General features: G+C 37.5%; 1 protein-coding gene across 1 annotated transcript in view; it reads right to left on the minus strand.

Moving 5' to 3' along the window:
* The window catches only part of LOC112986824 (origin recognition complex subunit 2), an 85,632-nt gene that overhangs the window by 27,309 nt on the left and 36,688 nt on the right, over positions 1–21,635 (minus strand). Inside the window, exons 6-12 of the mRNA XM_064515202.1 lie at positions 20,700–20,879; positions 19,064–19,144; positions 18,287–18,402; positions 17,260–17,355; positions 12,081–12,197; positions 11,298–11,385; positions 5,619–5,778 (exon numbers count right to left, since the gene is read on the minus strand). Coding sequence (XP_064371272.1) covers positions 5,619–5,778; positions 11,298–11,385; positions 12,081–12,197; positions 17,260–17,355; positions 18,287–18,402; positions 19,064–19,144; positions 20,700–20,879 — 838 coding nt within the window. The remainder of the gene's footprint in view (positions 1–5,618; positions 5,779–11,297; positions 11,386–12,080; positions 12,198–17,259; positions 17,356–18,286; positions 18,403–19,063; positions 19,145–20,699; positions 20,880–21,635) is intronic.

Genomic DNA, 21,635 nt, shown 5'->3' on the forward strand with positions numbered 1-21,635 from the left:
TAGGCCAGCAATCACAATGCTCCAACAGAAGTAGCAGGCTTCTACTGTGTGTAGCTGGCACTTCAAACAATGCGACTAAGTTTGCTGTTGGAGAGCAATCTAATTCCTTGTTCTCTCTCTCCCAGAGCTCAATCCTTCCTGCATTTCCAGCTATCCTATCAAGGTGCTTCCATCACATTTGCTTTAATCTGGGCATCTAGATTTTTCAGAGAAAATTTTCTTGTATTAATACAAGTTTAACCTGTGAAATACTTCATGTTGTACAAGAGGCTTTTTCTGCTTCTGAATAGCGGCTGTTAAGGGGGGAAAAAAAAAAAAAAGCCCAGAAAAAATTCCTTATTAAATCCTTGCTTTCAGTCATATAATATGATTATGGCTGTAGACAAATAGACTTTTTTTCAATCTTATCTCAGGTCTTGTTTTAAGCTCTGAGTACTCAAAATAGAAGAACAGTTATTGTTTCATTAGAAAACTGAATAGCATTTGAAATTCAAAACTGAAAATGGAGCTTGAGGTCTTTGCTCCAGGTATCTTGCTTCAATAGGCAAAACCCATGAAGTTTAACCATGTTTGCAAAAAAAGGAGACATTCAGGCTACATGAATATTGCTTTTCTTTATAAAAGCTGTGGAGCTTGACTATTTGTGAGAAATTCACAAAGCCTATGCATCTGTCGCAGATACAACTGCTGTACTACTTTACCAGCAGTTTTTTCAGCCTAGCATGCCACTGGGCAAACACGTTTCTCTTTTGTGGAATGGGGAAGCAGCAGTGGCAAGGATCTTACAGCTTCTACCATTTGAGTAGAACCTCATCCTTTCCTACTGATTGTTAGCAGTACCCTAAGGTACATTAAGTTATGGCAAGCAGAACAGGCACAAAGCCTTCACTGTTGCTGCAGCTTCTGTATAAAAAGCACACAGCCTGATCCAATGTCACATTTCTGAAGCATACAGTGAAAAGAACACATTATAGTTTTGTTATTGTGTTTGTTTTAAACTCATTTCTCTTTTTAGGAAACTTTGCCTTGCAATTACTATTATTATGAATCAGCCTACAAAAGATGTTCAGCCTTCTTCAAATCAGACTATCAGACCTCTCAGAACAACGCAATGAGAGGTTATTCTCTCATTTCGTATAGTTCTATTTGACTCATTAGCCTCCCAGAAGCAGCAAGATAGTTCATGTTACTGCAGTCTTCCTGCCTGGGTAAAGCTTTTAATCTTAGAAAAAGCAGCTTTTTCATTTTCAAAGAATATCATTAAAATGAAGCGTGTTGCACTTGCTTTAGCTTCCTGCATCCATATTTAAAACATGTATCACATTTTCCCCATTTGATCAAACTAGGCCTTCATCTTCTTTCTAGTTAAGACATGTATGTATTTTCTTACATTGGACAATGAGATATTTTACTTACATTCCACATTTCCATTCCCTCCCAAACCTTCCCACACACAATTATCAAAGGTACTAATAAAAGGATGATGTAACTGGAACATACCAAAAGCACTTTTTCAATAAATCAGCATTTTATGTTCCGTTGTATCATCATGCAAAGCTGGATGAAAGTGTGTTTGGTTACAAGCAGCAATAGCAGCAGCTAAACTCCCCTCTCAATCCTTTCTTATTCAAGCACAAGATATGTAACTTGAAAGAAGGTATCTCCAAATAATACTGGTAAGCTTTCTGTTTTTACAAGAACATGAGCCCTTCTTCACAGTTTGTGTCACTGCATTTCTGAGTAATAGGATGTACTAAAACAGACACTCCTATTCAGAGTCAGTGAAGCAAAGTCGCACAGAAAAAGTGGCACTTTGTCCACAGAATTTAGAGGGAAGACTGAGAGGGTTGTTGTAAGCTTTTGAATGCTGCACCTATACAGAGGCCCAAGCAGCTCAGCAGTGCTCAGAAATGAAGAAAATAGAGAAGACAACATGCAAGAGAATTTCTGTTTAGTCTGATCCCATGTATCTAGGAAAATTCTCAGTGGGACTGAAGTAATTCAGCAAACACATACTCTTTTCCCAATGCACATTATTTTTCCTCTAAAAGCTGCCCTCAGAAACAACCAAAAAAAGTTTGATTCTCTACATCCTATTTTTTTGGGGGTGTGGGGGGGGAGAGGATGTAGTTGTAAAGTTTTGATTCCTCCAATAGACCAATAGGACATTTGAAAAAAAGAAAGCTAAAACACTCCTCCCTCCCAGGCCCTTTTCTACTGAATTGAAAGAGCCAGTGCAATATGACAGAAAGCAGGTCAACTGCACTACAGTCTCTCTTCAGGATTCTCACTGTTCCCTATCAGGATCAGTACCTCTCCAAAGAATACCTTATTAATGCTAGTACATAATTAATCCTGCAGATGTAGATGCAGCACTCTCCACTGATCGAAAATAATGCACATACCTACTACTAGTGCAGGAGAATACCTTTTTAAGGCATTACCAAGCCGTTCTTGAAATCTTCCGCCATTTTGCTTTAATTAGATTAAAACACTGACCTGAAAAGGGGTTTTATATAACCCAACCAACATTTGTTCTGTTTATCCTTCCCATATCTGAAGGTTGAACAGTCACTAAAAATGATTGGTCTCATATGATATTGTTTGGTATGATAATGATTTTCATCAGAAGCTAATCCACACTCGCTGTGAAATCAGCATCAATAAAACAATAGAGCACTATATATACATACACATGCCTATACTGATAATCAAACCAAACTCCATTCCTTGGCCTCCTCCCAGATGCTATCAACTGGCAGAATTCAGTTTGCCCAAGCAAGTAATTATATATTGTTAATGTTTAAAAAAATAAAGGATATTCAACCCACATCTATTCAGGTAAAGCATGTGGAACGATGCATTCTACAAGAACACGTAAATGACAGATATGTCTTAAAACAAATTAGAAGGCCATATCTTTAGCAGCCTCTTTCCCACTTCCCTTCTCTCCCAGAAGGTTCTCTGCAAAACTGAAGACTTCTCCATATCCTTCAGGTCATGCACATGCAAAGGTTAGTAAAACGGAGTAAGATCAATTGAACAAATGAATTTAGGAGAGGACAGGACTCATTTACTGAGCATGCTCAAACTCACTATGCACCAAGGAGTAGACTATAAACCCGCACTAAACATTTTTATGCAACTGTCCTCTACAGAAGCATGATACCTTAATTACCATTTGACAGCAATTCTGATTAACGGTAAGGATTCTGTGATAACAATACATTAAATCTTTAAATTCTCCATATTATTGTTTCCAGAAGAACAAATCTAAAACCTATGTAGCTCATACCCAAATCTGCAAATAAATCTCAGTTTTGATCAACTGATATGCTTATAGATGTTGCAAATACCAAAGGAATGTTCAGATAGAAAAGGAGACTTAAGATAGAAGGACTCATGAAAATATCTAAATTCACAAGAAATTAATGAGAATGTTCATCATTTCTGAAGAAGAATCATGATTCAAATTCAATGCTCAAAAGCATGCCCCTTATAGAGTAAAGATAAGAAAATTAATAGATGAGCTTAAGTAAAATGAATCTCTACCAGCTACTCTATCTGGACAGCATGACTGAGAAAGAAAGCAATCATTGTGTCTAAAGTTTTTTTTAGAAACATGACAACTTGATTTCATCTTTGAGCCTGAAGTTTGTTTGTTTTTGTTTTAAACTTTTTGGTTTTAAAGCAGCTAGTTCATTCATGTGAACTAGTTGTAAGCACATGAATCTTCATTTAAAGAAAGACTTGGCAAATAAAGGCATTAGATAGGCTTGACTTTTAATGGAAACAAGAAATCTTTTCTTGGAAATTTCAAAACCACACACTAAGACAACACAATTGGAATTAAGTTGTAGCCAAATCCATTTACACTCTATACTGACCACTGTTCAGGACTAGATTTATGTTCACCTGGTGCATTTTTTCCTTCTGAATATTAGATTAAACATGCTCAGTAATAGAAAGTTTCCAAGCAATCCCAAAGCTCTTGGCTATTATCCTTGTCTTTCTTTTTTTTTTTGTTTTAAGCCATGCCAAGCAGTCTTTCACCACACAGATGCAAGCCCCAGGCCAGCCCATGTGATAACAAAAGGTAGTACCTGACCTGATGTTAGGTATATAGGGGATGTGTGTATTGCAAAGAGAAGCTAATACACCCTGGGATAGCGGAAACACACACTAGAATGGAAAGAAGTTCTGCTTGGGGATAGGGAGCCAGGATCCTCCTCCAGCAACTGCCTCACTGACTTCTGCCTCCTCATCTCTGTCCTACCCTCTGTTGTGGCTGCTGTCAAGGTGGGCTCCGGGAAGCCATGCTCAGGGGTCCTGCGCATCAGCACCTCCCCCTCTTGCTCACGTTTGATCCCTAGGTCAGTGGAGCCGTGTTGGATCGGTGAGCCAGGTATGCTTGAGTCAGCCTCGTTTGAGAAGTCAAAGCCATCTGGGATTCAACATATAACATTTTAGTGCTTTTCTGTTCCTTTCTTGATATTCCAACCCAGGTAGGGAAAATAGAAGATTTATGTGGACACAGAACACACACAAAACACTACCCATGCTTAGCTGAAAACTGTGAGAACATCCACAGGAAGGGACAGGTGGGCTATACTGTAGACCAGAGACGAGCAAATGAATATAATGGCAACTACAGTAAAGACAAGCATGACCCAGAGTCCTGAAAACAGAAGACACTTGCTTCTTGTCTTGCATCCTGATTCAGCTGAGGACCAGAGGTCATTAAATCCCTCGGCACATGATACCACCAAAAAAAAAAAAAAAAAAAAAAAAAAAAAAAAAAAGTATCAACAGAAAATGCAACCTTTGTTTTCAGACTCCTCTACTCTCAGTTTATTTTTAGGTTATTCTGCTTTTTACCTTCAGCCATTTATACAGCTTTTTTTAAAATGGATGTTTTATACATGCAGCATCAAAGGTTTTAAAGTATGACAAAGTGATTTCAAAGCAAGCTCTTTGCTACACCTACACTGAAGATACCATATCAAGGTAAATATTACTACATATTTTTCTTTTTCATAAAGTCAAGCACACTTCCATATGGCACAAGTGTTCACTAAGGAAAAACGGAAAATTCCTTAGCTATCCAAAGCTAGTCCATGACATAGCCCTTCTGTAAACTGGACCATGTTATGGTAGAAATGATGTTCAGCTCTTCCATCTCCTACTGCTTTCAGTGGGCACAAGTTAGCTGGAACCCTACCAAGGTCCGGATAATATCATTGCTTGAGCTATTTATGATGGGAGGCAGTTGAGTTTTAGTGCGGATTAAGGGAAGAACTCGAATTCTAAGCTGAACTCTGCCACTACAATTTTATGCTGTGTAACATGGAGAAAGAAAAAGTCTTACTTAACATTTTCCAATTTCTCTGTTTACTTACCTACCTCATGGGCTATCACCAAGTAAAGAACAAAACAAACACTAAACGTTCATGTTCATGCAGTGCTCTGAAGATGTAAAATACTATAAATTGTTACGGAGCATAGCCTTTCAAAAAAATAATTATTATTCTGCAAACATTCAAACTCAGAAGCCAGGTTACACTGATGGAGATGAATACAGTATGCTACAGTATTTGCTGTTGGCAGAGTAAGCTCACCTTCTCTCCTCCAGCGATGACGACGAATAGAAGCTGTTGTAATGGCAGTCCGAGAAATCCTCGGCACCGTGGGAGTAACTTCAACTTTCAGTACCTTCTGGCCTTCTTGTGATGCATCAGGAGCATCAAAGGGCAGTGAGTTCTTCATGGCATTTGCAACCTAAGATAACAGTAAAATGCTGTACTACTACCATCCTTGACAGCACTAACGGCAATATTAATTAAATCTCTTTGCTGGATCAGAAAGAGGGGACAACCAAGAATTGTTAATTAGGCCAGATATGGCACCATCTCGAAGATTCATAGTCGACAACCAAGTTGAAAAATTAATCACAAACCTATGCCCCCACATACAGCTGGATTTTCCCCATTTCTTTTTTCCTCTCTGAAGGAATCCATTTTGTTCCAGATTTGCCGCCTATACTGACAAGAGGACAGGAAGTTTTCCAACCAAATGAGACTGCAAAATAAGGAGGAAAATAACCCCAGTACCACTCCTGTCACAGAACTGCATCACAAGGCAAGCAGATGCAAACAACGTAAGACAACGTACGTGGGAGACATGGTGCCAGCTTCCTCAAAAAACAAGGCGTTTGGACTGCAGCTTCTTGCAAGATTTTAAAAGAACTGCAACTTGAGCAACAACCATCAAATCATTAAAATACACTGATCTTTATTAGACCTCATATTTTATTGTAAGAACCTATTATAAAGCCAGAAGTCTTGTTTTGCAACTTTGAGAGAACAAGTGACCTCTTTTGGCTTTGCTGTTTTAGCTGCTCCTTTAAAATTTACCATAAAATAGCTTTGGGGAATTAGAGATTTACTTTTTTATTTATAAAGAAACTTTCAGTTGATGTTTCCTAATTTACAAGTAACTTGTTCTAAAAGCAAACTCTGTACTACCTCATGAAAAGCACCTGGGTCAGTACAGTGTGTGCAGTATTCAGCAATATAAAGCTGCTGAACACAAAATATGATTAAAAAAGTGAACTCACCTTGACTTTCCAAAAGCTTATTGATTTTATACAACCAACCAGTAATAAAGAGATTAGACATATTTTAAACTTAGCATCACAACTCCATTCATAGATCTTACATGTTTCATATAACATCTGACTTCCTCTATACTCTTTACTCCCCCTCCAACGGAGACAGAAGGTAAAATAAAAGGGTTAGAGACATCTAGATTTAAAATAAAACTGTGGAAAATATATCTAGCTAATCTTGATAAAATCCTACCTAACAACAGTTCCCACCATAATTTGGGCACACTATTCTCTCCATTACAGTGTACAACAGGCATTATGAAAAGCAATAGTATATTGCCTCTTAATGGATTTTCTCTTGTACGAGTAAAAAAATAATAAAAAAAAGATTCATCACTGGTGGAACTTCAGAGATCAAAATTCATTGTATGACAAGACAAACAAATCTCTTAAATCCATGCAGTCTGCTTGTCAGCTCAAGGCAAAACATGCAAATTTTATTTTAAGATTCAGAGAAAATGAGGTCGGCAGTTCTGCCCACTCAAATGAAATAAATCTGTAATACACATCTTCTGCAAGATACTCCACTTTTTTGACAATATATAACATTTTTCTTCCTTTTAGACCATGTTCTTTCTCTGCTGGGTAACACAGAGACGAATAAAAACTGGCATTTTGTTTATTGCATAAAGTCTTGTGTCTTAGCTGATACAGTAGTATCAACTGTTTAAAGCACCATTAAAATCAAGCATTTCCTAGCTTTGTGCTACAAGCAACATTTTCGTTTGCTCCCCTCAACCTAATGGCAAAATTAAGGCACTTTTTAATCTCATCAATATTGTGTCAATATTGTAAGGTTACCAGAGGCCTTGGAAATACAAGGGACATCAAACAAACTCCTTAAGCTCCCAAAGCCCATGTACACTAAATTTGCTTAGCTAACGAAGAAATCTTTGGTTAGCACCTGCAAAAACACAAACTAGGAGAAATCTACCACACCACTGGAATGGATCTTACTGGTATAACCTTCTTTGTAATGTTTGTCTTGTGAAAATCTCAGATAATGTTTGATAATGAATTCAATGCATACTGTACATCCCAAGCTACATGAATTAAAGGTGTTTATTGTGTTATAATAAAGTAAAAGTCATTTTCTGCACGTTATAACAGGCGGAAACCATCAAACCACTATGGAAAGAAGCAAAACTGGTTCAAAGAGTAATGCTGCAGATCACAGAATATTAACTAAATCACCAAGGCTTTTCACTTCCTGGGGGCCAGAATGGCTACCACATAGCTAACCCTGATCTTCTCCAGCTACTGTTGTAATCCTGCAACTCTCCATTAAAAGTTTTCCTCGCTGACTCGTGCTCTGACTTCTAACCAGCACAAAGATTCTTGGCACCACTGTGGAAATGCTCATCATTCTCCCTTCCACTCGTCCCATTTTGTTTTGCCTTCCGCTAGCCAGTTCCCTCAGCCTCACCACTGTCTGCGAACTGCTCTCCTATTTGCACACAGGCCCTTTTCCATGCTGTCCCCCTGCAACGGTACAAGCCTCACTGTATTTATCTTCTCCTTGATCATAATTAAGACCTCAGAAATTCATTTCTGCTGTATTGAACCAAACCAGACCAAGTTCAATAGCATACAGCGGTTTGCCTTTCTGCCTTCTATCTACTAGAGTCGCAGCCTCTTTCGTGTAGGGACCTTTCTCAGTAAACAGAATTAAAAACTAAAAATTAGCAGCAGAAAGCGTCTGTAATAGGACCAGAAAAGTGACTGAGAACTTGTTGGGCCTTTTAACAGCTGGCTCTTTTAACCGCACAAATTGTACTTCTGGGGACAGAGGAGAACCACATGGCAATAAAATTAATCTAAAAAATAATCTAATGCAACAGTAAAACTTTGAAACAATCCAAACCACAGGTTTGCATAAGTCACAGCCCTCCTCAGTCAGGAAGAAAAACCCAACAAACAAACCCCATCTCCCAAAAAGTGATTCTTCAGCATCCCAACAACGTGCTCCCACTCTGTCCCAGGCTCCCTAAGAACAGCAAGCACCAACCCCACACTGACAGGCACAAGAACAAACATACAGCAGAAGTCAGCCTTGGCAAGCCAAGTCTGCAACTATCACAGACAGAGGAGAACTGGTTTCAGGCCATACACATCCACTCTTGCTTACTAGAAATGAGCACTGACAAAAAGAACATCCAATAAAAGTAAGTACATCAATTAAATAAATGGATAAAAATACTGTCACAATAATGGACTGACTGACCTATGTTTCTTGACTACCAAACCAGGAAAGTCTGGGTGCCTCTGCACCCAAGACAGGGATTTCATTCTGAAACTCAGTGCAGGACACTTGTGCTTGTGCTGAGAGTAAGAGATGGGCTGACTGGGACTGAGCTACCTCCTGAATCCAGGCTAGCTTGGTAGAAATACTGAATCTGTTGATTCATTTTCCCCTGCTGAACCCCCCAGTTTTCTTGGCTATGAAACTGACAGCCAGCATTTATTTATATATATACACTTTTCTTCTCCCAGAAAAAGCCTTTTTCTTGCATTACTTCCTGCCCTTTCCAGTACAGTGTCTCTGGGCAATGGTGAAAGAGTGTAGCTTGGAAAAATACTTCTATATTTAAGCTATTTCATAGCTTCCTGATGCTGCTATTTCAGCTTTTCTTTTTCTTTTTCTTTTCTTTTTTTTTTTTTTTAAGACTGTACAGGCAATATAAAACTGTTTAAATAAGAGCATTGAACAACTGTATTGTCAAAAATATTTCTCCAAGAGACGTACCCAAATACAGGGACTGTGTAGTTTCTCGTTTTGATGATAACTGATGGCATTAGTTACACAAATGGCCTGAGTATAGATAGCTAAATATAATCCTAATGTGGAGGACTGCCTAACTCCTAAATGGACCTCAAAGAATTTGCTGCTGTTAGGCAATCCTAGGCAAAGATTGATGATGGAACTTATGTGGGAGGATGCACAGACGGTATTTTATTCAGTGCCAGTAGTTTTAAGTATTTAAAATACAAAATGTTATAATGCCACTAAATTGTACATATCTCCTGGAGAAAACAACTAGGTGAATGGAGTCCAACCTTTGAAAAGGTCAAATCGCTTGAATATGTAGCATAAGGCCAAGGACACAGAAGTAATCTTTTTAGGGATTTGAAAATTTCATAAAGCTGCCTTTTACCAATTGCAGGAAAACACGATGGGAAACAGCGATAATCAGAATATTAAGAAGAGAGCGCACAGATGTGCCCGCCCGCGCACACACACGCAAAAAAACCTGACAACCAGGAAAGGGGAAGAAGATTGGCGACGTTACCATCATCAAACAATTGGTCCAAGTGGCAAAAGTAGCTTTGCAAAAACAAGGACATTCTGGAAGATTCTCTGAATTAAAAGTCATCTCAAAAAGCAAACTGATTAAAAACAAACACTCAGGACTGAAAATTGTCATATAATCAATTGAATTAAATTCCAGATCCTCCCACACACCTCCTAAATGTAGCATATTCTGATAGGGTGGCTCAATTCCACAGGTTCAATATTCAATTTAAAACTTTTAATCTGATGGAGCAATGAGTCATTTCCAAAAGGAAACAGCTATTATAACAATTCAATGCATAAGATGTATTTAAAATGCAGCACTTACAGAAAGCCTCCAGATAAGTTTTCCAGCCAATATTAATTCATCAAGAGAACAATTTTACCTTATTGGAGAAGACATTGATGTTAGCATGCCACATAAAAAGGTGTTTCCCAATCCGCTTCTTTCTTTGTTATGCAAAAAGCAGTAAAAACGTACTGCTCTTAGTTCAGAGGAGAACCAAAGCCTTATGGCCACAATTCTGATAGAGAAATTGAGATAACATTCTATTCTACTTACTTTATTCTCCTTAGTTTTCTTCTTACTTTGATCCCTCATTCCTATATCTAACAAAAATAAAATCCTTCCATTCCTCCTCTCCATCTGTCAGCCTCTTCATCCTCCCCAATCACATACACCTGTATCTATCTCAGTTTCATAACTGTCCCTGTTTCAATTTTATTTCTCTCTTTTTATAATGATGACAGCAATTATAGCGTAACTAGGACAAAAAAAACACATGGAAGAATACCATTCTGTTGCTGCTGCTCTAAAGAAGGAGGTTAACACCTGTGTGACTTCAATCAGTCAAAATCTGACTTTGACTCTAGACGTAAAACTTCTTTTGACTTTCAGCTCTATCCTGTTGGTGCTCTTTTTAGTGTATTGATAGTTAAACCATACAATATATTCTAAGCCCTGCTGAAGGTCTAGAAGCAAGGAAAAAACTTTTTCTACAACCAATGCCCTATGACACATAATCATTTACTTAAACTTTGAATCGCTCATGGGTATCCTGGGCCAAAACAGCATAAACATTTTGATCCCACTGTAATATATTAGAAAATCCTAGCTCTCAGCATCAATGAACCCTAAGAGATCCCAGCACCCCATCTTAATACTCAGGCAGAAAAAGCATGATATAAATAGCTACATTGAAAACACCAGCGGTTGACAACCACTTTCAATTGGGAGTGCAGTAAATGGCCACAAATGCTTTCATTACCAGTCCATTTCAGAAACACATCCATATTCTTCTTCATCAAGTCCATACATTTCAGTGGATTGTTTCTTACCAGCAGAGGCTGTGAGTAGAGTTCAAGCTGTGCTCTGTAAATTATGTCCTCCAATACCTCCTGGCCAAGATCCCACTGACCATTATATCTAGAAAGAAAAGAAAGGTACTTATCTTTCAGTATTTTATGTGCACAAACTTGTCTTTTTTCTGCCCAAATCCAACCTTTCACTTTTGTGTTTATGTGGAATGTTCATCAATAGCATATACTCCAAACCCCTCTATTTCTTTTAAAAGTGGAGACAGATCATCTTTGTATTAATTTTGTAGGCATAACAAAAAAGCAGTTTCCTCTCATCTCCGAGGGAGATAAAGTTGATGCCAAGATCAGGACAAATTTACACAGTAAAAAAAGAGATGGAGATGTAAAGGTTAACACTACTTAGCAGAACTGAATTTCTATCAGAAATGGATTTAGGTTAACCCAGAAGCTACTGGCATTCAAGAGGACAGCATTTCATCATGTATCTTGGCATCCAAGCTCATTGTGCTTGTAAAGAAAAGGTATCTTGTGGTGGTGGCAACTTTGGAAAAGATGAAGCCAGAAGCCTCGTTCTTCAGCACCTACTACTGTCAATTCATTACCTACTTAAACACTGACAGAGATAGTTCCAGATTATCAGATGGCTGAGTGAGCAAGTAAGGGGAAAAATACTAACTCAGTTAGACTCTTGTGTCACCCAAGTTTCATTACATGTTTTCAGTCATAACCAACAAGCACTGATATTTTAATTCATGTAAAACCAGCCATTTATTTTACTACCTAAAAGAACCATCCACTTACATGGCGTAATAGACACCTGTCAGCAGCTGCACCATAAAGTCAGGGTCTAACACCACTCTACCACAGTGTTCTTTCCAGTGCTTCTCATGCTGCCGTGGAAAGCCACTCACACACAGCCTGAAAAAAACCATACCATTGTAACAAAATATTAGCTCCACAAACAATGTCTTTACATGACAGATTTTACTGTTTTCAAAAACTAATTGTCAAAATGTAATTACTCAATGTAGAACATTTCTTATGTTGCTCTTCCAGCCACTAAGGTAGTTTCAGAACAGCGCCCTGAAATGTGGCTGATAATTCCATGAGTGCTGTACCCATACAGCCATTAACTCCATCTGTTTTCTTCAAAACGTAACCAGCTTCTAAAGGACAAAGGTGGTAAGAAGTTCTCTGCTGCTGGCTGTCAAGTACGAGACTCTCCCAGAAAATCAGTAACCCAAGCCAATCTTCTTTAAAGGAAACATTTAAGTGGCATGGAACAGAGAGGTTATCTCCCATCTAATACATGATGACAGCATATAGTCGTATTTTACCTAAACTTGAATAACACAGAAACCGTGTTCCTGAAAACTACTTTCAGGTGCCTTCTACAAACTCTTCTGGCCCTTGAGAAAGGGTCTGACTTCTCATATATTGCAAAGCACTGAGTCCACTGCAAATAATCGAATATTTTTTTCAGAATTTTAATATCTGAATCTTCATCAAGGAAACAACACATGCCCACTAATTCATTCAATGTACATTTACTCTTTTTCTAACTCAGTTGGGATTTTTCTCATAAAAGAAAGTCATGAGCATTAGATCTTAAAAACAATGAACACAGTGAAAACTACAGACCAATTATTTATTTTCCAGCAGACATTTCAATGCTTAGCTTTTACACAGTATAAAGATCTAGTAACATGTATATTAGTTTTTCCCTTTAAAACTGGGAAAGTTATTGCATGAACTTCATGGGCACATATTGACACTGATCAAAATAGAAAAAGGCAATGAAAATGCCAGTTAGCCACCAAAAAAGAAAGCCTTCAAAAAAACCATCACACAAAAAAGCAGCATTACGCTGTATTAATGCTCTTTCCAGCAAATGACATCTTGTACCTGTATAAAGCAGCAATATGTGCCTATTTTTATTGTTTTTTGTTCTTCCAAGATGAACAAATACATCTGGCTAAGAATAATAGCTACTATCTAGATAAGGAGCCTCCCAATGCATCAGTTTGAATCTAAAACATATGCAATCTGTTACTTTGAAATACATTTAGCACAAGTAACAAAAACTGGGGCCCAAGTTGCTTTGCAGAAGACACAGATTGCTTGACAAGAAAACCCAACAATGCCACTGTGTGAATTAACTGCCAGCCAGGCACTACCTACTCTCCACCAAGGCATGAAGCATAGCACTGCAATGATTCTGCAGGCAGCACTCCAGATCAGGAGCACAAAAGCTTTCAGAAGAAACGACAAGGTGAAGCTTTAATACAACTACCCAGAGAGGATCCAGAAAATTTCAGTTTCAAGATTATCCCATCCCTTTTCCAGGAAGAAAGAGTGCAAATAAAAATTCCCCAAAAGATTTCCTAAAAGGAACATGGAAATCCACATACAAATGAGATTTCCTCATTCAGAATGGTTTGTTGTATGACATGCAGCAAGTCCTATACCTACACGTTTGTCTGCAGCACACCACATACTCTACGCCATCAAATATCCTATTTATAAGGACAATCACTTCATGGAAGGGAAAAAAAAAAGAGAAATATGTTTAAAGACATGCATAGCACAGTACCACAGCAGGCTGCTGGTTTACTAAATTTACAAGATCTTGTGCCCAGATGACTACCAAGTGAAAAAGGGAAACCAGAAGCCAAAGATCTGGAAGATGAGGAAGCGCACTACAGAGAACTGGAAAATAGTGCACCTGTAATTCACTGTGTCAGGCCAGAAATAATCTGCAGTTAGAGACTGCTAAGTACAGTCCCAGAACCATGAATTACCAAAGTTCTGGGAAGTTCAGGCTTCTCTTTGAAATACTAATGACTCAAGCCAAACTACAGGTACTTGTGATAACAAATATATTTATGAAACAACTGAGAAACAAAATATTATCTAAGGCATCTACAAAGGTTGGTCAAACATCTTCCATTGAAAGAACACTGAGCCTTTCACTTACAGGTGCACTTGCGCAGGACGGAGATGTATTTATTCAGAATTCACATTTCTTTAAGTAAAATTATTTTATTTATTGTTAATGTTTGTACCCAGCACAACATGGAAGCAGCATCCTACAATCTAGTTATTAGTCAACTTGTTCTTTGGCTTAAGACATCTAACAGCAGGGGCTCTCACCTCAACATGCTACTAAAAGACAATGTCTGCTAGGAAACTGATAGGAAATAACGCATGGTGACTTGAACCTTCACTGTTGTTCATACTAGACAAGATACTACAAGTTCAATTTTGCATACTCTATATTGAAGCAATTTCTAGTGAGCATTCGGTTGCTGATAAAAGACTGGCAATTTATAGAACAAAAGCTGCATAAAGGTACATAGAGTCTGAAAACAATAAAAAGATAGAAGCTGAAAGTGAAACTCATCGGATAAGTTTGTTTTCCCCAAGTACTATTCTCTTTCAGATGGTGGGCTGCTATCCAAAGTTACAGCTCTAATTTCAGAACGGACTGCAGAGCCTTCTGAATCAAATGACCTGCAACATCCCCACTTACCACTTTTTCAACTAAAAAACATTCTAAGAACACTTGTGATTAAAACATGAGAAACAGGAGAATATTTAGGGCAGACAGGAATCCTGCCCCCTCCAAATTACCCTCTTCACCAGACATAAGCCTAAAGCCAGATGGATAAAGACCAAGAAAGTCTGAGGACTCCTGATAATGACTGAGCACAACTGCCAAGATTGTCCACAGTAAAAAATGGTTTCTTCATCAAAAGAGGCACACTACCCTCCTGAAAAAAATAATAATAATAAAAAAATTCTCCCCTATAAGTAGAATATAACCCTTTAGAGTTCAGCAAATAAAAAGGGGGAAAAAAAAGTTTAGAAATGCACAGGCAACATTTTCTATATGATCAGCTATATTGGTCGACTTTTCAGTCTATTAAGGGCTGTCACAGAGAAATGTTTGGGTAGCTGCAAAGCATGTATTTTGTATCCAATAGCTTTTTAGAGTTTCTCAAGAAAATTGCCATTCTTCTGGCGTTTAAGACATTTAAGGTCAAATTTAAAATTGTCATTTATTTAAAGCACTCTTGCTTACTAGGTTAGTATTTTCTAATCTAGAATTTGGTAAGAAAACTTTAGTGGATTTACAAATGGAAATCAGGCTTGCGAAACATGTCCACTATCTGTATTAACATATAGGATGGGACAAAATTTACATCGATTTCACTACAACCTTTTCTTAATTTATAATAGAGCAGAAAAACTTGATGTTAGAAAGGAACCATGAGCATCAAGGTCACAAAATGGTTTTAAAGGAAGACAACAAAAAGTATGGTCAAGAAGGAACCCTTCAACATGGAGAGAAGTCAGTTTTAAGGCTGTTTATTTTACACACTGTGGGTGCGTATACGTAAAGTAAAAGGCCCTCAAGGCAAATATAATTTCAAACCTAACTGCATACCCAAAAATTAAAAAGAAAACCCACACTATCTTTAAAGTGCCCTTTATCTATTGCTTTTACAGTACCCAAAACCGCACTCTGCTCTTTTTAGAGCAAAAGAACTCCCACTGTAAATGTCTATTATCTGGATTATACACAATTACAGAACTAATGGGTAAGATGACCAGAAAATAAAGAGTTAAAATAAAGGTTATTACAAGGTTACATTAAATGCATGCTCAGATGAGCAATAATAGATTAATTGTTTTAGCTGAAAGAATACAGTCACATGGAATCTGTATTTTGAAGATTAAGGAAAATGACTGCAACTCAGAACTGGAGTCGAGATGGGATTTTGTGAATATACACTTTACATAATGGGAATGAAAAAGTGCAAGAAAAATAAAAACAGCTCTTAACTTTTATTCAGTTCATCACAGAATAATACTATTGCTATAAACAGTTCATTGCACTCCGAATTGTTGCGCTGTTTCAAAAAATAAAAATATCCCTAGCCTATAAATGGTGTCCCCTCTCCTCTCTATCTGAAGAAAGGATCTAATTTTCAACATACTTGATAAATTTAGTATAACCATAGCTCAAATGAATGTGATGGAAGCATTACAACAACTAGTCCTTTCCCATCAGAAATCAAAGGGGTGGGACAGGATAGAATTGTCATAGTATGCGTATGCTACTAAGGACTATATGTTGTTAGAAGCTATTATGATTCTTCTTTGCTATACTCTTGAATTGCATGTAATAGTTTTCTTTCACAGAAGTACTCTGCTTGAAGCAAACAAGCTGAATCAAAAAACATATAAAGAGATTCCTCTGTTTGGGGCTAAGAGGAAGGAATTTATCTAATTTTAGACAAAAATGCCGGCAAAAGAACAGGTAGTTGGGAATATCAGAGATGCTTGAGATTTTCAGATTTTCAGAACAAAAAGCTGGGATCTTTGCCAATCAGCTCCTTCCAAGGCTATCAAAGCCGGAAGTTATATAAAGAATGTGTACAGGAGTCTGAGAAATTATAGTATTGAATTCCTCAGAAAATGGGAAGATATTATCAGGGAGGAGGAAAAAAAAAAAAAAAAAAGGACAGGACTGAAGTCCAGAACAGCGTGCAAGCATTTCATCTAAACCATCCAAAAAGGAAGACAGGTTAATATTTGGAAGTAGAGGAAATCGGTGGTATTCCTGACAAGACTTTGAAGCTGACCATACTGAAAAATGTCTGCAAGATATGTAAATCCAATAAATGCAAATAAGCCAAAGCAGCTTCAAACAGACTAATTTTCCCCAAAACTCACTGTTTCAGATAATGAAGTGTTACATAACTAGAACTAAAGCCAATGCAGTAGGAAGATAATCCATGTGTTTTTCTTCATGCAAGCACAGCATCAAGCTTCCAATTAAGTTGCAGGACTGACCAAAAGTTACATTTTTCAAGCTATCAAACACAGGAAGTAAATCCATTCTCTTTTGCTGGATGAATATTTAGAAAACTAGATGTGCTCTGCAGGACTATTTCAAAGGCAAGTGTCTCACCTGGAACCCATCCTACAAAGTGATTGGTAAGAAGAGGCAGGCATATAGACAATAGCAGAATTGTAGCACAGCATGAGAAAGCTCAGCACCTCAAACCTGAAAAGAGACAAGAGCAAAACCTTGCATGGTTTAAATTCTTAATATTCCACCAGAATTTTAAACAAAATTCCACATCTCAGACTCAAAAAAAACACCACAGGAAAAAGTGTCAGACATAAACACACAAATCCTGACATCTTTCATTTTAATAAACTAACTTGAAATAGGCTATTAAAGGTTCAGTATTAAGCACTTCAAATACATTATTACTACTGAGAATCACTAGCATATGAAGGAATTTATGCCATAATACTTGAACAGAGACAGCTATGGAACTGGAAAAGTTTGCAATAGCTTTAAAATTATTTTATCAGTTTTCCCAGAACTAGGTCTGGATGCAGGTAGAGCAGGGCACTGAAATAGCCAGTCATGGCCTCAGAGTCTACTGTTCAACATGCAAGAGACCTGGCAAAAAAGGTTGTCTGCAGCTACTACCAAGACATGGCCTGAAAATCTGAGGAAAAATATCTACTGATGGTGATGGGGCACCAATCTTCACATCCTCATTGCAGCAGGAACAGCAAGCCCAACCCTTGAGATCTCTCATCCCTAGTTCTGCCCATCTACTCAGCTCCATTCCCCTTTTCCTGTGGAAAAAAGAACAGTCTCAGCCTCATGGCCCAAACTGAGTATTGTTACACTTTGAGGACAAATTGAATTGACAGGCATAAACCCAAAGATAGCCCTGACAACCACTGAGACAGAGAAGTTACTTTATGTAAATTAATGAGTAGGAGAAGAACACACCAAGTTGCAAGCAATAACAAAAATATTATACCTCAAAGTTACTGATTTGCTCTGCTAGCTTTATTTCTATGTGCTTAATGTTCAGAAAGGACTGAACATGTAAGAAATTTGGTCTTAATGCTTAAAGATCTGTTATCTGCCTAGTGAAATATCTAGAATGTTAGAGTGCATATCCACTTACCGGTTCTGTGCTGTGAAGGTTTCTCTTTGAGGATGAAGATCACTATAAACTACCCTGATAAGATCATGCTGACACAGAGCTCCCTCAGTCAAAGCCATAGATCCAATAGTAGAGGGCTAGAAGTACATAGTGGGAGGAAGGGGGAAAAAAAATCCAAGAAATCAAATCATAAGTAAAAGAATATCAAAAGCATAAATACTTCTAACACATCAAATGAAAAGACACACTTCCCTAGTAATCTGTAAAACTGAAAATAATTCCAAAATACAGTAAAACTAAAACATAACTCAATTTCTTTCTTATAAACAGCTTCCACATTCACGAGCAAAAGAGCAGGTGAAAGTCATTTTAAACTTTGATTCTTGCATATCCATTTGTAGCAAGTTTGTCCAAATTGCATAGGCTTTTTGTACAGCAACGGTGGAAAGAAAGTATTCCTTCCCCAAAGAAAAACAGGATTCCAAGTTCAAACTGTATTAACTAGCAGTCGGAAGAAGAAATAGACTATCTATCCTAACATTCAAGAGACAAAAAAACCACTTGCAACTACATCAAAACTAACCTCCATCCACAACCTGCACTGTAAGCAAATATTTTTCAATATTTCCTTTGCTGCTCTTCTATTACTGTTATTGAATTAATTACACTAATTGCAAGATACTGACATTGAAACTTTAGTGCAACAAGATGCACTGAAAATAATCTCTTGCACCAAATGGATCCAGTTTTCATTCTGCTAATAGGTCCAATTCTAACTTGCCATAGCAGCACTCTTACCTCATGATATATTGAGGGTTTAGATAATGAAGGGATGGTGAAAGATAAAACTTTGTTGTTTCCATCTTTGTCAGCTATTTCCTGCAGTTGGGAAAAAAAAAAAAAAAAGAAAAAGAAAAAGAAACAAAAACCCAGAAGTAAGGAGATAGGACTTGGGATCTTCTACATTCTTAAAAGACACTCAACAACACTGAGAAATCAAGTGCCCTGATCTAGTAAGACAGTTCTCACCCTAAGGTCTTTATGTGTGTGCAGAATATTGACAAATTTATATACACATATAAACAATGGGGAAGACCGCTAGTATGGACTGCTTTGCAGAATCAGTCTGCAACACTTCACAAAACAGCATTGGCTCTCTTGATCATTGTGACTTCCTCAAAAAAAAAGAATTAAAAGCTTTTCTAGCCCACCCTTATAACATTTATTTGTGATAGAACTGCACAGTGGAGTGAGGCTAAACTTTAAGGCCAAGAAATAAAGACACATGAGGGCTAATAAGTCACTTGCTGACAACATGCAGTACTTCATAATGAATCCACCACAGAGAAAGGTGAAATCAAGGGGGCTGGCAATGTTTCTGCAGGCATGCTATCAGTAAGAAATACAGCGAAAGCCTTTTGAAAAAACATTCTAACTGATCAGATTTTATAGTTGCTATGCTACTATATAAGCAAAACAGCAGTTTTTAAAGCAAATATAATTTAACAAGGGCAATTGTATAGAACTACATCAAAAAGGAAAGGACTCTAAAATCCTGAAATTTACAGTATAATGTGAAAAGTCAGAGCAATGAGCTCTAGTTATTCCAGTTTACGTGAAAATTTACTCCAAGGTAGCACAGTACTTGTAGTAGGCTTTAAGGATCACAATGGGAAGAGATCTCTTGGAATTTAATAGACTGCAAGAGATTTATTCTGGGCTTTCTAAGCAAGAAAGATGTGCAGAAAAATATCAACAACTGAAACTAAGTTGGGGGGGGGGGAGTGGAACGGGAGCCACTGTCCATTTTGAGGCCTCTTCCTTTCTAAGTTTGGAGAGGATGAAGAAATTACTGTGCTTACAGAACATTAATCCCCAACATGATTTTCAAAGGGAACTGTAAAAGGACCTGTATGGAAAAAATGATGCCAAAGAGATATATATGCTACCTAGATCCAGCGAACCATACCAAAAATCAGCAAGCAGTTTCTAATTCTTTTTTAAACCAGAATAAATCTAGAACAACTTGTTGTGTGCCCACTCTAAAAACAGCAAAATCAAGAAAAATATTAAAGAATCAGAATTTGTCTCATCATGCGTACAAATATAAAATACTTGTTTGCATGTAAAGTTTATTCTGATAGTAAAGAGAAAGCCAATATTTCAGGGTAATATGTTTTAAAACTCTATAAAACAGAAATTCTCACTAGAGAATGCCTATATTGCATTATTTATCAAACAGCCTCATAACAATACAAGAGTAAATATTTCCAGTATGAAGTAAGAAAATAAAAAATTACCTCTACATCTAACTGCCAAACTTAGTCATCTCCAGTTACATTTATTTATTCTTAAAATTACAGTCCCGCTCAATACAAATATCTGCCTTAAATGCAGAAATGCAGATATTTAAGTGCTAGCTTGTCTCACTTACCAAGTTGTAAATGCCAAGCAGCAATGCTTCAATGCAACCATTACTCTGCCTATCCCTGCTGGCAGTAAGACGCAGATAAACCCAGATCAACTCCGGCAAAAACTGCAACGTGAATCTCTTGAGCCGAACTTCAGAACTACGATAAAGTTCAAAGAGCTGGTGACAAACAGGCTCCAGAAGCTGTGAAAAGGCAAAAAAGGCTAATGAATTACTACTAGGCTTCTCTAATAAGACTGAACACAATAGCAAATGTAGGAGCTATACCACAGAGCTACTGCAGCCAGTAAAGATGACATTCCTTGATGGCAAACAAGTGAATGAACCAAAATGATACCCACATTCCTTTTAAGGAGGTCTGTAAGGACAGATTTCAGGGGGAACTGTTATGCAGTAAGGGGAAATGTGGCCTTACTACAGCCAGAATGTTATTCTTGAGGGCTGTCAGTATGAGATTTACTTTGCATACAGGTACTAATTAAAGACATGCGACAGACAAATGGCTTGAACTATGTGCATCATAAAATTTTAATGGTGCAGTTGCAACGTTTAGTAGAGTACAAAGGTTAAAGATTAGTAGCAGCTGCTAATGACACATCTATACACAGAAGTATGAATTCATTTCTTACCTAGTTTTTTAGTCTCAAACCCAACAAATATGCGTTTATTCAATACGGTGCTAACTGATCTTTCTTTTCTTGAGCTGCCTTTCAGGTTTCAGTGCAAAAATCAGAAAAACCCTGTCATTTTAAGTCTAAGTCTACAATGCCAAGCCTGTAGTTTAGACAAATCCACAAAACTGATACTGAACAGAAAACAACAAAGTCAACCTATCTCCCCCCTCCCCACGACTAATGAAGTTTTTCATAACAGAGTCAAAATCCACTGAAAATAAATATTCAGACTGGAAGTTTTGTAAGGCCCTTGACCAATATCTAC

This window comes from Dromaius novaehollandiae, chromosome 7, assembly GCF_036370855.1.
Source record: "Dromaius novaehollandiae isolate bDroNov1 chromosome 7, bDroNov1.hap1, whole genome shotgun sequence".
Classification (NCBI taxonomy): domain Eukaryota; kingdom Metazoa; phylum Chordata; class Aves; order Casuariiformes; family Dromaiidae; genus Dromaius; species Dromaius novaehollandiae.